Source organism: Colossoma macropomum, unplaced genomic scaffold, assembly GCF_904425465.1.
Source record: "Colossoma macropomum unplaced genomic scaffold, Colossoma_macropomum, whole genome shotgun sequence".
NCBI lineage: Eukaryota > Metazoa > Chordata > Actinopteri > Characiformes > Serrasalmidae > Colossoma > Colossoma macropomum.
The window spans coordinates 3,397,318-3,412,820 of record NW_023494784.1 but is presented as its reverse complement, the minus strand read 5'-3'; the positions used below and the strand labels follow the sequence as shown (position 1 = coordinate 3,412,820).

General features: G+C 41.2%; 2 protein-coding genes across 5 annotated transcripts in view; both read left to right on the top strand.

The window, feature by feature from the left end:
* Positions 1-1,217: 1,217 nt before the first annotated feature.
* Positions 1,218-5,188, top strand: LOC118811810 (gastrula zinc finger protein XlCGF7.1-like). Of its 4 annotated transcripts, none has more exons than XM_036576338.1 (3): positions 1,218-1,494; positions 2,831-3,622; positions 4,638-5,188. In XM_036576338.1, exon 2 carries the CDS (start codon positions 2,913-2,915, stop codon positions 3,585-3,587), a length of 675 nt encoding a protein of 224 aa, XP_036432231.1. In that variant the 5' UTR covers positions 1,218-1,494; positions 2,831-2,912; the 3' UTR covers positions 3,588-3,622; positions 4,638-5,188. The 4 variants fall into 4 exon arrangements, with proteins under 4 accessions (XP_036432231.1, XP_036432213.1, XP_036432203.1 ...); XM_036576320.1 differs by having other exon boundaries at positions 1,219-1,494; positions 2,794-3,622; positions 4,641-5,188; XM_036576310.1 differs by having other exon boundaries at positions 1,219-1,494; positions 2,794-3,622.
* A 446-nt stretch (positions 5,189-5,634) lies between these two features.
* The window catches only part of LOC118809313 (zinc finger protein 665-like), a 34,951-nt gene continuing 25,082 nt past the window's right edge, over positions 5,635-15,503 (top strand). Inside the window, exons 1-5 of the mRNA XM_036572491.1 lie at positions 5,635-5,655; positions 6,441-6,626; positions 12,612-12,708; positions 12,810-12,929; positions 14,409-14,680. Of these exons, the coding sequence (XP_036428384.1) occupies positions 5,635-5,655; positions 6,441-6,626; positions 12,612-12,708; positions 12,810-12,929; positions 14,409-14,680 (696 nt within the window). The remainder of the gene's footprint in view (positions 5,656-6,440; positions 6,627-12,611; positions 12,709-12,809; positions 12,930-14,408; positions 14,681-15,503) is intronic.

Sequence of the window (15,503 nt, the reverse complement as noted above, 5' to 3'; positions counted from 1 at the left end):
AAACACATCAAAAACAACAATCAACAGAAACGCTGAATGGTTTCTATGGGTTTTTAAGCATTGGTTCCACCAATTTGTCAAAATTTCTGAATAAATAAATATTTGAGATGTAAACAGAGTCATTCAGAATGGTTTGATGTGGAAGGATTCATTGTGGAGAAACTTACAGCCCCTTATGTTTTTAGTGGTGGTGATAGAAACCAGGGGTCACCATGTCTACAACACAGATATAGACGTTGTATTTACTATTAAACCTACACAAGTGTGAGTTTTTATATGTAATGTTGATGATGGTAAAATAGTCATACATCTTTTCTTTGGGCACTATTTTGTTTTGCAAAGCCCTGCATGTATCCCTCTGCCTTGAATACATTAAAATACATTTTAAGTCAAAACTTGATCACAAAACTATTAAAAAACAATGACTTAGACATCAGACACCTTTCTGTGAGGGAGCTTCTAGATGTCTGGTTCCTATCACCGCCACTGTAAACAATTATAATATGGCAAGTTTCTCTAGAACACAGCATTTCACATCAAACCACTCTGAGTGACTTTGTTTACATCTCAACCATTTAATTATGTAGATTTTTGGAAAATCGGTAGAGTTCCCCTTATATACATTCAACTACAGTCTCACTTAAGGTGGCCCGGAAAATTCTGATAAAGCTGGCGAATACGAAGCCAACTTCAGCCTCTTAAAAACAGGAACAAGATAACTTAACTTAAAGCTTAAGCTTTTTCTTTTTCAAAGAACTGAATTTGAAAATGTTTTCAAATGATTCTGACTGCTGTAATGATTGTCTCGGTACATCACTCCGCACCTCATTTTGTGAAATTTCCCCAAATTTCATTGCATCACTACAATCTGAAGCTACTCGAAACTACGTTTAAGACAGTTTAATCTAAAAAACGTTTTCCTTTTACCAGCCCGTCTTCGTTAAAATTAAGCGGAGTCGAGGAGTCGACTCCATCGATTCCCGCCGCAGGAGTCGAGAGTCGGAATCGACTCCAGAGTGCTCGGAATCTTGGCTTCTTCCAAACTCCACTGTGTTCTACGGTTGCTACGGTGATTTAGACGAGAGCTCAACGACTAGCCAATCACAGCGCAGGAGGCGGTATACTAGCCAATCACAGCGCAGGAGGCGAAAAAACAGTCTCCGATGCTCTGGAAGTTTCACTTTTCTACGGTTGCCGTGGTGATGTGAATGACTGCTCAGGTATCCAATCGGCAGAGCGCTCGAAATGGTGTTAACCAATCGCGGCGCAGGAGGGGAATGCCAGTAGCCAATCGTGGCTCAGGAGGCGGCTTGCTAGCGCGGTTAGCTGAGCGGCTCGGCTACATTTATTTATACCTGACAGACGTTTCCAGGCGAATCCCAGTTAACTAAACTGGTGTAGGCTGGATTTTTCACTTAATTTCGTTTTAGAGGAGAGGAATGATTACATTTAACTCAAGCTTTTGCTCCCATAATCGGCAAGACGAGCTCTGAGGTGAGTTAACTGAATCATTTTAATCATAACTTTGTGTTTAGCATCCTCTGTGCTTCTCATCGAAGCAGCGGCGAAACTGCTGACTGAGTTTCAGTCGATGAAGAAAGTTAGGGGACTAACGTTCAGCCCCAACATCTGTTGTAACGTTTAGTCATCAGGGACGGCAAAAAAGAGGAAAATAAAGGCCTAAAATCTATAAATCTACATTACACCAGAGCCAGTGCTGTTTCTGGATGTGGTTTACTTACTTAATTCCCCGTTCCACCTTAAATGGTGCAGCATTTAAGGTGGAACGGGCAAATCGAACAAGAAGCTGGAGAAAAAAGGAAGCCAACTTCAGTTTCATCTTATCCACCTTTTCCTAGTCTCTGATTTGGCCCAAACCTTCTCATTCTTGTAGATTTCATTGGCTGTTGGCAAACCAGTTATTTGGTACGTTACCGCCACTTACTGGACCACCGTGTTTGGAATATGACCACCTTGTATGTATTTAATGAAGAAGGGAAAAGGAGGGGGTAATGAAGAGGGGACTATTAAATCCCTCATTTATCTGTGGGCCAACTACCTCATGAGTAAAGGCACAGACAGTAGCCATCAATTTGAACTAGATCTAGAGGTTTACTGGACTCCACCATGTAGGAGCACTTTGCAGTTCTACAGTTACAGACTGTAGTCCGTCTGTTTCTCTGCATACTTCGTTACCCTGTTCTTCAATGGTCAGGACCCCCATGGACCCCCACAGAGCAGGTATTATTTGGGTGGTGGGTCATTCTCAGCACTGCAGTGAAACTGACGTGGTGGTGTATTAGTCGCAGGACGCTGCCCACAGGACGCTGTTGGCTGGATATTTTTGGTTGGTGGACGATTCTCAGTCCAGCAGTGACACTGAGGTGTTTAAAAACTCCAGCAGCACTGCTGTGTCTGATCCACTCGTACCAGCACAACACACACTAACACACCACCACCACGTCAGTGTTACTGCAGTGCTGAGAATGATCCACCACCCAAATAGTACCTGCTCTGTGAGGGTCCATGGGGGTCCTGACCACTAAAGAACAGGGTAAAAGGGGGCTAACAAAGTATCAGAGAAACAGATGGACTACAGTCTGTAACTGTAGAACTACAAAGTGAGCGTAGAAACAAGGAGGTGGTCATAATGTTATGCCTGATCGGTGTATATTGAAGTAAGAAACATGGTTAAAGTTTTCCAATTACACTATGATTGTTGTGTATTTCCCATTGAGTTTCTGACATTTTTTCTCTTTTGTTCCTTCTGAAATGAATGAGATCATGTTGCAGCTCTTCCTCTGCTCCATGTGTCCACTTTCCCACACAGTTCAAATGTACCTCCATAAACGCATCAGGAGAGACCACCAAAATCAGACGAGACTAACTATGAGGATCTGACTACTCAGCAGATGTCTTCTGCTACTCTCGGTACTCGTACATCTGAAGGACAGGAGCGGAAGGAAGCATGGAAGGAGAGGAATCACCTCTGTTCTGAGTGTGGGAAGGGTTTTACACTGCAGAGTAGCCTCCAACGGCACCGGCGCATCCACACAGGAGAGAAGCTCTGCTACTGCCCAGAATGTGGGATGAGTTTTCGTGAAAGAGGTGCTCTCAGAATACACCACCGCACTCACACCGGAGCCAGGCCTTATCGCTGTTCAGAGTGCGGGAAGTGTTTCAGTGTTGGAGGCACTCTCAAAAAACACCAGCGCATTCACACAGGAGAGAAGCCGTACCGCTGCACGGACTGCGGGAAGAGCTTCACCCAGCAGAGCGGCCTGCAGGGACACCAGCGCATTCACGCAGGAGAGAAACCGTTCTACTGCTCAGAGTGCGGGATGTGCTTTAGTGAAAAGGGGAATCTCAAAAGACACCAGCGCATTCACACGGGAGAGAAACCGTATCGGTGCTCAGAGTGCGGGAAAGGTTTTAGTGAGATTGGTCACCTCAGAACACACCAGCGTGTGCACACGGGGGAGAAACCGTATTTCTGTTCGGAGTGCGGCCGAATATTCAGACATTCGAGTAGTTTGAAGAGACACAAATGCACGAATGAGGAGCCGAGAATGCACGATGACGTGTGAGGCCTAGTCCGCGCGTACATGGGTATTTTTTAAAGGTAATTAACAAAGCCCTGTATGCCACGAATCGATTAAAATACAATTTAAGCCAAAACCTGATCACAAACCTATCATAAAACAATGTCTTAGACATCAGACAGTGAATTCATAACCATTTCATGTAATAACTTTCTGGGAGGGAGCTTTCAGAGGTGGGCCGCTGGGGCCGTATTACAGAAGCTTCCTATCTTTTTGTCTTAGCTTAAGATCTGACAGGTCAAGATAAGATTTTCACAAATTCATATTACAGAAGCAAATCTGATTAATAATTAATAGTTAATAATATCGTCTCAGCGCTTTGTGCTGTTTATCAGTGTGGCCATCTCCAGTTTCAGTCTCCATTTCCCAAACGCTTTAGCCGAGCGCGCTAACGTTACTCCTCCTAATAAACAGACACACGTTCAGCTCTGTCTCCTCATTATTCACCACCATCACTGTAATGTTTCATCATCAACATTAACACACGAAGGTAATCAGAGGGGCGGAGTTGATTGAGTCTGCAGCGTCTGAGGTTTTAAACACTGTTAGAAAAAACCTCACAAATCAAAGCAGCGTTTTTAGTGGAGGTAAATGTAGCGTCGTTATGCTGGTTATAGTGAACTGGGCTGCCTGACACTGCATAAAACAATAGAAACAGACGGTTAAACAGAAGTTAAGACGCTCTGGGTTTATCTTACAGTTAAGAAAATATTTAGAATATTTTGGCAACTTAGGATGTTTCTGTAATACTGTTTTCTTATCTGGAAATAAGATTATAGACTTAAGAACTGTTGTTCTGTAATGGCTTCTGTCCTAACTTCAGTCTTAACATGACAACAAAAGCAGATAAGATATGATCTCAGACTTAAGAACTTTCTGTAATATGGCCCCTGATTTCTATCACCACCACTGTGAACAATTCTCACACGGCAAGTTTCTCTAGAACACAGAACACTAAAAAAAGCTAAAAAACATTTCAAAATCATCAGGAATCAACAGAAACACTTAATGGTTTCTATGTTTTTTTTTTCCCAGCAGGGACATTTATTAGCTCCAGTGCTCAGCACATGTGTTCTGCTACTCTTGGTACTCGTACATCTGAAGGACAAGAGCAGAAAGACAGGTGGAAGGAGAGGAATCACCTAACAAGTCCTGTTTTGGCTACACACAGCGTTGAGGAAAATCGCCTCATGTAAACAAAGGAAATAAAACCAAAACAAACAAAAAACTCTGTTTTTTCTGTCTACACTGCAAACACCGAAAATGGAGTTTCTGAATATCTTCACCCTCGAATGAATTCTGCAAAAGCCCAGTTTTCAGCGACCTAAGATGCAGCTTGCATGTGGAGAAGAGAGTAAAACGTAAAGAAACTACTATGGTATAAAAAAATACCTGTGTGACTGTGGACAAGGCCGAGTCTGTCAAATCAAGAAGTACCTTTTCTGTGCATGTGCTGGTCGTGATGCCTTTAAGCTTAATGTATGCATGAATGTTGTTGATTTACTGATGATTTTTTTTTTTGGGCTACACAATAAAAGAAACTTATCTACTTTAGTGTCTTTCATTTAGCTTGGCTGTTTTATTGTCTCTTTCTCCATCACATAGTGTGGTTAACTCCTCCTAGGCCTCTCAGTGCCTTGTCTCCTTTTTCATTTTAGTTAGCTTTTAGTAAGCTTGAAATCGCAACAAGTGTGTGTGAGTGTCTGAGTCCATGGCCCTAGCCCGGAACAGGATGCCATGCCCACTCCAGGTAAGGGGAAAAGGCCTGCCCCAGGTGGAGGAGTTTAAGTATCTCGGGGTCTTGTTCACGAGTGATGGGAAGAGGGATCGTCTACATCCCAACCCTCACCTGTGGTCATGAGCTGTGGGTAATGACCGAAAGAATGAGATCGCGAATACAAGCGGCTGAAATGAGCTTTCTTCGCAGGATGGCGGGCTACACTCTACTTGATAGGGTGAGGAGCTCGGAGTAGAGCCGCTACTATTCCGCATTGAGAGGAGCCAGTTGAGGTGGTTCGGGCATCTGATCCGGATGCCCCTTGGATGCTTCCCGGTAAGCGTGTACCAGGCACAGCCTACTGGGACGAGTAGGCAGTTCTTGCCTCCAGAGGCAATTTGGACATTCGCAGCAAGTGATGCAGCAGAGGATAGGCTATTTTTACATGCTACACAGCAGCCTCGCTGTACGTTCGTGTGGTCTGCTGCTTTGTGGCTGAGCTATAGTTACTCTTGGATGTTTCTGTTTTACAATAATAGCACTTACAGTCACCCGGGGCAGAACTAGCAGGGAAGTAAAGTCACAAGCTGACTTGTGGCAAAGCTGGCATCGTGTAACAGTGCCATGTTTAGAGTCACTGAGCTATTCAGTCCAATTCTACTGCCAGTGTTTGTCTATGGAGACTGCATGGCTACGTGCTTGGCCGTGTACTCCTGTTAGCAATGGGTGTGGCTGCAACACCTGAACACAACACATAGGAGTGGCGTCCACATACTTTTGGGCATATAGTGTATTCCTGCCTTCGAAAACACCTCCTTAATAGCGATGCCTTCCAAGGCAGTGACTTTTGAGGCAGCCGAGCATCGAGACAGCGGCCTTCAGTTTGGGACACAGCCGAAAACCGGAGCTCAAAACAAGTTCAGACTCATTCGACGGTGCACTGCTCCGCGGTTGCTATGGTGACGTGAAGGCCTTCTTAAGGGTCCAATCAGCAGACGGCTAGTGATACTACCAACCAATCGCGGTGCAAGGAGCAGTGTGCGATAGCCAATCGTGGCGCAGGAGGCGGGATATTACTAACCGACCGTCGCTGAGGAGGCGGGGCTTGCTGTCCGAGTTAGCTGAGCTGCTCGGCTACAAACAGAACCGAAACATATTCGCACCTGGCAGGTGTTTACGTTACCGTCACGCTGGCGTTCGCTAACGCACCGTTCGCCTCGCTCGTGTTTGTAGGCGGAGGCCCTTTGTACTTAGTTGGGAACGTAGGCTTTGTTCCAGTGCTCGTCAACACGAGCTCCTCTGTGGAGGTGAGTTGAGTTACCGTTCACTGTGTTTATAACTTTGTATTAAACACTGTTTGTGTTTTCTAACACAACAACAACAACGAGCGTCGTTTCTGGGTGAGAGTCCGAGACAGTCTGACTTCACCGAGAGAAGCTTAACGGACTAAAATGTCCCCACAGGTCTGTCCATTGTGGTCCGCAGGGACCAGAGTAAATAATACTGTAGTTGGCTTCCTATTCGCCAGCTTCGTACTCCAGGTGTCCTAAAATACATGGATATATGGATCTGGATATGGATACTTAGTTAGTTAGTAGGTGTTTTAGGTTTAATAAGTGCAGCCTTGTTCATCTTCTCCACCTTGTGGTTGTTGTTGTTGTTGTTGTGTTGTTGTTGTTGTTGTTATCCCAGGAGGACCACAGGAAAGTTGGCCACGTAATGCTTCCCAAATCCGGCCCAGTTCTTTCCACAAGAGTCGGTTTGAAGGTGGCTGAGGGTTCCTTGAGTGAAAAAGACCCCTTATACATATATATTATATATATATATATATATATATATATATATATATATACTACACTCTTAAACCATGAGCACTCAAAGAACCCTTTGCATGATTAAAAGCTGGTTGGTTCTTCAGATTGATGGAAAGTGTGTCATATATGGTTCTATATAGCACCCAAAAGGGTTGTTCTATTGTTGCAAGCTTGACACTGAAACAATAAAAGAACGCTTTTGGGTGCTTTATAGAACCATGATCACAAAGGTTCTATATAGAGCCACCTGCAGCACATTCTCCATCAATCTGAAAAACCCTTTCATTATGCAAAGAACCCTTTAATCACACAGAAGGTTCTTTGAGTGTTCATAGTTCTGTATAGAAATATTTTCTTTACTAAAGAACCCTTTAAGAACCATCTTTTTTTAAGAGTGTACTACTGCTGCTTCTACTACTACTAATAATAATAACAACAGCTATTATTATTATTGTTATCATTATTATTATTATTTATTATTATTATATGTAGTGACAGGTTTTAGGTACGTGATGGTTCTTCAAGGGTACTTTAGTAAGGGAAATGGTTCTATATAGAACCATTGGCATGCTTAAATGGTTCTTAGAACAAAAAAGAGTTGTGCTATTGTTACTGTGTAAACCTTGTAACTATAGAAGAACCCTTTTTGATGCTATATAGAGCTATATTAGAACTATTTTCACAAAGGTTCTATATAGAACCACATGCAACACATTCTCCATCAATCTGAAGAACCATTTCACCATTCAGAGAACCATTTAAGCATGCAAATAGTTCTATATAGAGCTCATTGTTCTAAATAGATTGTTCACACCATTGCCTTTACTAAAGAACCCTTTAAAGAACCATCTTTTTTTTAGAGCATATGTAAAGTATTGCAGCAGAGCAACAATAGCATAGAAGAATATCACTGTTGTCGGAACATCTCCAAAATTTTAACTTTACAGGAGAAGGAAAAAACACACTTTACTTTTAATGTAAGTCAATGGAACCGGACGTTTTTCCAAGTCATTTTGGGCCGTTTCTCTTGGTCCATTCTTAATGAAATGTACACACAATGTAAAGAACAACAGTCTTTTTCAAATTATGTCAAAAACTGAAAAAACGACAAAAAATGGAGATACGAGGTTTTCTTAGGACAGCAGTGATATTACAGTGACAGGTTTATAAGGGTTATATATACAGTGGATGTGGGAGACATAAAGGATTTCTATGGTGCAGATCAGTGTCAGGGAAGTACACTGGCCCAAATCGGAATGACAGACCCGTGTCGACTCTGCCATAACTGGACTACAGTAACCCCAGAACCATATACTTATACGTTCCCTTGGTTCTCGTCCCTATTCTCATATTTTATACATGGCATGCATACATAAATATTCAGAATGTGGTCAGCTGGTGAGCCAGTTCAAGTGATGTATGGTTGACTTACATGTTCATTGTCCAGTTTAAAGGATATCTTTGTTAGATGCTGCCCAACATGTTGAAGGTTAATATTAGCCTTTTAGCTGACATTAGCATCAGCTCTTTATTTGAATGTAGTGTAATATTATTCGCTACATCCTTTATCACAGTGGTTTATAAACCAGATCCGCAGACGGTCCACGTTTTTGTTCCAACCCATCTCTCAACTCACAGGTGAGAGCAGAGGCCTCTAATCTCATCCTCAAAGGGCAGGTGTGGCTGCAGGTTTCCATTACAGCTAAGCAGATCACATGATCAGCTGTCTGACTGAAGCAGGTTAATAATACACTCTTAAAAAGATTCTTCAAGGGTTCTTTAGTAAAGATAATGGGTTTATATAGAACCAAGAACCCCTAATTACCTGATTAAAGTGTTCTTTGCATCTTTAAAGGGTTCTTCAGATTGGTGGAAAATGTGCTTGTATGTGCTATAGACGGTTTTATATAGAACCTTGGTAGAAAATGGTTCTGTATAGCACCCGAAGGGGTTCTTCTATCGTTACAAGCTCGGTATCGTAACAACAGCAGAACCATTTTTGCTGCTATATAGAACCAACACCATGCTAAGAACCACTTAAGCATGCAAATGGTTTTATATAGAACCATGTCCTTTACTAATGTACCCTTGAAGAAGCATCATGTACCTAAACCCTGACACTACATATAATAATATTAATAATATTAATAACTGTTATTATTATTTTATTAGTAGTAGTAGTGGTAGTAGTACACACCTAAAAAAGATGGTTCTATGATTCCTCAAGGGTTCTTTAGTAAAGAAAATGGATGTATATAGAACAATGAACACTCAAAGAACCCCTGGCATGATTAAAAAGTTATTTGCATGGTGAAATGGTTCTTCAGATTGATGGAGAATGTGTTCTGTATAGAACCTTTTTGAAAAGGGTTCTATATAGGACCAAAAAGCGTTCTTCTATTGTTACGGTGTCAAGCTTGTAACGATAGAAGAACCCTTTTTGGTCCTTTGTAGAACCATCTACAGCGCATTCTCCATCAATCTGAAGAGCCCTTTCACCATGCTAATAACTTTTTAATACTGCATAGGGATCTTTGAGTGATCTTGGTTCCATGTAGAACCATTTTCTTTATTTTTTGAGAGTGCGTAATAATAATAATAATAATAATAATAATATCTTTTATTTATAGAGCTCTTTTCATAGCAGTGGCTGCTCACAGTGCTTTCCAGACAGGTGATAAACCCCAACAGTGATAGAAGAAACTATGAGTATTAATTTAAAGTCATATAAGAAAACGACACAGATCAGATTAATAGATAAACACCAGAGATGTAGAGCTTTAATGAGCTGCGTTTTCAGGTGTTTATTAAAAGTGAGCTCTGAGCTCGACTGTCTAATAAAAGGTGAACTGAGCTCCACAGTTTAGAAGCAGAATAACTGAAAGAGTCTCTATGTTTTCTGTGTTTTACTGAAACAGACCATAAACAAACAGACACTCTGTGATGTAAACAGGAGCTTTAAGGTCATTTAGAGCTTTAAAAACTAGTAGCAGAACTTTAAAATCTGTCCTGAAAAAAGGTCTTTAGTAAAGAAAATGGTTATATATATAGAACTATGAATGCTTAAAGAACCATTTGCATGATTAAAGGGTTCTTTGCATCATGAAATGGTTCTTCCAATTAATGGAGAATGTGTTGTATATGGTTCTATTTAGAACCTTTGGGAAAGGTGTTAGGGGTCTGTACAGCACCAAAAAGGTTCTTCTGTTGCTACAAGCTTCATCACAAAAGAAGAAAGGAATGGTGCTATATAGAACCATTTTTATGCTTAAATGGTTCTTAGCATGGTGAAATCGTTCTTCAGATTGACGGAGAATGTGTTGTATATGAATCTATATAGAACTTTTTTGAAAGGGGTTCTATACAGCACCAAAAAGGTTCTTCTGTTGCTACAAGCTTCATCTCAAAAGAAGACGACAATGGTTCTATATAGAACCATTTGCATGCTTGAAGGGTTCTTTGCATCACGAAATGGTTCTTCAGATTGATGAAGAATGTTGTATATGGGTCTATATAGAACCTTTTTGAAACGGGTTCTATAGAGCACCTAAAAAGCGTTCCTCTATTGCTACAAGCTTGACATCATCGCAGTAGAAGGAGGGAATGGTTCTATATAGAATGCTTAAATGGTTCTTAGCATGGTGAAATGGTTCTTAAGATTGACGGAGATTGTGTTGGTTCTACATAGCACCAAAAAGGGTTCTGCTGATGTCTTGTAACAATACCCTTTTGGTGCTATAGACATTTTCACAAAGATTCAGTATAGAACCATTCACAGCACAATCTGAAGAACCATTTCACAATGCAAATATAATAATAATCATGCAAAGGGTTCTTTGAGTGTTCTTGGTTCTACATAGAACCATTTTCTTTACTAAAGAACCCTTGAAGAACCATCTTTTTAGTGGAGCATGTGCAGCTTCTAAACAGGAGTGATGTGGTCTCTCTGAGTTGTTGTGAGGATCTGTGCTGCTGTATTTTGTACGAGTTGTAAAGGATGTATTGTTTTCTTAGGAAGTCAAGTAAGACGACCATTACAGTGATCAACTCTGCTGTAACAAACACACAAACTTTCTCCGCGTCGCTCTGAGACAGAAAAGGCAGAACTTCAATGATTTTTCTCAAATGATAAAAAACTAGTGGCTGCGTTTACTTGCAGATAAAACAGCTCAGAGTCTAAGATCACAGCCAGGTGTTATTTCAGGTTTGATATATGAAGCATTTTGTGAGAATTTGTTTAACCCCTTAAAATCTCAGCCTTATTACACACTAAGGCTTATTATTCAGTAACTACAGGGACTTCAGTGCAAACTGGCTGAGCTATTCTTAGATTATAGAGGTGTGTAATAAAAGTTGGCTGTTCAAGGGGTTAAAGCAGTGGGATCAGGTGTTCCTGCTTGTTTAGACCGGCCCTTTGTGGGTAAAATTGGACACACCTGGGTTAGGCTTGTAAAACACTGCCTTATTCAAACACAGACTGTCTTTGTCTAGATCAGGGGTTCTCAACCTTTTCCAATTTCTATTTATCACTAGAAAGCATGGAGGCCGACAGGAAAATCAAAAATGCTTCAAAAATTAATTTTTGGGGAAATTTTCAACACAACAATTTTGCAGGTGGCACAACATGCTGTGTACATCGCTGAACATTAGATATCAACAGATAGACGGCAAACATAAGCTTGTTTTATACCTGAAATCAGGAGGAGCTGGGGTAAATTAAGCTAGATATGAGTGGACAATTGAAAATTTTAGGGCAGTGTCTTTTGTTTCTAGAGACAAGGGGCAAAAAATAGATGATTGCACCATTGTTGCATGACTTATATCAGGATTGTTTACCATTTGGGAACATTTTATATTTATTTGTTGTTATTATTAGGTCAATTTGACTTTTGAAGTCAGTTGAGACATTAGTCTTTTATGACAAAGTACCAACACTGGCTCCTCCTCTGTATTGGCTCGAGGACCTCCACAGGGTGCTTCAGGGCCCATTTGTGGTCCACGGCCCAGTGGTTGAGAAACCCTGTTCTGGATGACGGCAAACATACGCCAATCAGGCATAACATTATGACCACCTCCTTGTAATAAGTTAACTAAAATGAGACATCCTCTACAGATAAACTTAAACGTGGTATTTTTCTGTGAATTTCAGTGCACAGTTTCCATTTTCTGAGTTCAACATATTGGCAATAAGACGGGATTAAGATAGTAGTGAAATCTGCTTCACTTTTCTCATCTGAACCAGTTCATGAAAAGCATCATAATTAACTAGCTAGTTCAATTAGGTTTGTTGAATTATCAAGAACACACAGTACAGTGTGTGGGGTCCCTACGACTGGGTTTGGGGTCCACCTGATTAACTGTAGAACTATATTGTGTATTATTAATGGTACATTCTGTTTACCTTTTCCTGATATCAAAGTAAAGCTTACAAGCAGGTCATTTTTCTTTGTTCACCTTCTCCTTTGTTCGGATATACAGGCAGAGGCACGTACCGCTTCAGATGGTGGTGGGACATCAGGCCTTGTGGGCCGACAGAATGGAGAGTTCCAGAATAAGCCCGGATCCCCCATTTCAGGTTGACACACTGAGTTACGAATAAAGTATTTTTTCTTTAAAAACGCAGTTTCTACACAGTGTTTTTAAGTGTGTGTGTTTCTGTGTCTGTGCGCACATCAGGGGGCTGTTTGAAGAAGGAGAAGGTGCAGCTGAACAGCTACACCTGTGAAAGCAACGTCCCCCACAGCCCAAACCTCAGCTACAGTGAAGAGGAAGAACTGAAACATGAAGACGACCTCTGTAAGGAAAACAGGCAAATAATCCGTTATTTGGATGGATCCAGTCTTTGGCTAAATTACAAGCGCAATGACGGTTTTACATTCAAGACTAGAATTGTATAATGTCATGAAAATGTGATCCATGTAGTCAAAATATAGACTTCCGTATTTTTATACTGTCAGTATATGGAAAGTTTTTTTGGTATTATATTCAAACGTACGTTCTACACAAATCACACAGCCGCTATTTTAACCCATGTCATCAGGAAACAGTAGTACTGTAGTGTGTGTGTGTGTGTGTGTGTGTATATATATATATATATGGTCCGATCATCATGAATTGTACACACAATGTAAAGGACAACAGGTATTCTCAAATTATGTCAAAAACTAAAAAACGACAAAAAACGGAGATACAAGGTTTTGTTCTAACAGCAGCGATATATATGTGTGTGTGTATATAAGCCCACAAGTATCTGGTCTCACACACAGGGACGCTAAAGCACCCCCGATTTCAGGACTGCAGTGGCTAAAAACAGTAATAATGCAGAGCTCTGAACTTGTTAAGTGTGTGCTTGTATTTTTCTTTATATAATATTACTTTTTAAAATGTTTGTTTATTTATTTAATTTTTTGTCCAATATCTGCAGTAGCGCTGCACTGATTTCAGTTAACTCTGTATTTTCATCAAAGTGAGCCGAATCTCTTTCCTCAACAACCGTTGGCCGCTTTTGAGGAGCGTTGCTGAAAATCGTGCCGGTTGAGGTTTAAACAGAAAGCTGAGATAGAGGCCAGTTCTGAACCCCAAAGCAGCTTAATACTGTTTTTATCATCCAGTCTAATAATATTTCATCAACCATTATATCTCCCACTCTGTGAGTTCCAGTGTTAAATCTCACCGTGTGGCTGTGGGTGTGACACAGTCGGTTACCGTGCAACATAACAGCCTGATTGGTCACTGCTTTGGTTAATTTACATAAAGTCCGTCCAGAATGAGAGAGCAGACTGAGGATGTATCAGTTATATGCATATATTGTCGTCTCTCACCTCATTATGTTTCTGTATGACACATTCTGTTTCATGTAAAGTATAAAAAAATTAAGTGGGGAAAAAGGTGTCATCGTTGACGTCACACACATGCTGTATGTATATTTATATCGCTGCTGTCGGGACAAACCTTGTATCTCCATTTTTGCAGTTTTTTCAGTTGTTGTCATTTGAAAATGCATGTGTATAAATTTCATGATGAATGGACCAAAAAATGGCCCAAAAAATGCTTGGAAAACCGTCTGATTTACATTAAAGGTCAAGTATGTTTTTTCCTTTTCCTCTAAAGTTAACATTTTGGAGATACGTGGTCTGTTCTGATAGCAGCGATACATATAAATATATATATATATATATATATATATATATATATATATATACACACCATATTAATTCTTCAGAAGTTCACAGTTGTGTGTTGTTTTTTATTTTTTGTTGATTCTTCCTTTTTCAGACTGTGAGGAGTGCAGATCTTTCTTCACAGGTGAGTGTGAGGTTCATGGACCAGTGGTCTTCATCCCTGACACCGCTGTTCCTGTGGGGGTCGCTGACAGAGCCAGACAGACCCTTCCAGATGGTTTGGAGGTTCGGTGCTCTGGTATTACAGACTCAGATCTGGGAGTGTTTAACCAAAGGCAGACTATTCCTGTTGGTACACACTTTGGGCCCTACGAGGGAGACCTGACGGACAAAGAGGAAGCCATAAACAGCAGATACTCTTGGGTGGTGAGTAAGAAAAAAAAAGTGTGAATGACTGACAGCTTGTGCTGTTAAAATGATAATGGTGTGATGCAGAAGTGGTGCGGTAGTGCTTCTGTTTTAAAGGGGACCTATTATGCTTTTCCAGTTTTTCTCTTTCCTTCAGTGAGTTGTAGCTTTTTGTGCATGTAAACGTTCTGTAAAGTCACAAAGCTCAAAGTTCGCTCCAGAGGGAGAAACTCTCTCCCACACAAACCACTTTTCTCAGCTGCCTGAAACGCCTCGTTGGAATTCCAGCCCTTTTCCTTTGTTACAAGATGATGTCAGTCCTTACTGCCTGCCTACCGGCGAGCTCGGCACACCCCACATAGAGAGCTACAGAGTAAAACCTTCCGGCTCTGAAACGTCCTGCTCCAGTCTGGCTGGCGAAGGTGGATCTACTCTGGCTCAAACTGACTCGGCAGAACCGACGCTGTTGTAAGAACAGCCACGGTGGTGTGGGGGCAGAGCTTGTAGCAGGATGCTGCTCTGGCAGTTGACCACGCAGAACAGAGTGGGCGAGCTGACCAGTCAGAGCACGCTGGGCTCATCAGGAGGCGGGGCTTAAAGACACAGGAGCTCTAACAGTGGATGAATAGAGACATACAGTATGAGAAATATTAGCTGTGCTCCAAAGTCTGGGCTGCATTTCTTGGTTGCTACGTCATAGAAGGCCGTTTCAAAGTGAGGGACCCTACGTATACAGCCTAGAAATGCAGCCTACGGAAATGGCGGAAAACAAAGCCGTTGGAGCAGAGCTTGTTTTAAAATGTAAGTTGTTCACATCCTTGAATTTGTCTTCGTTACCTTA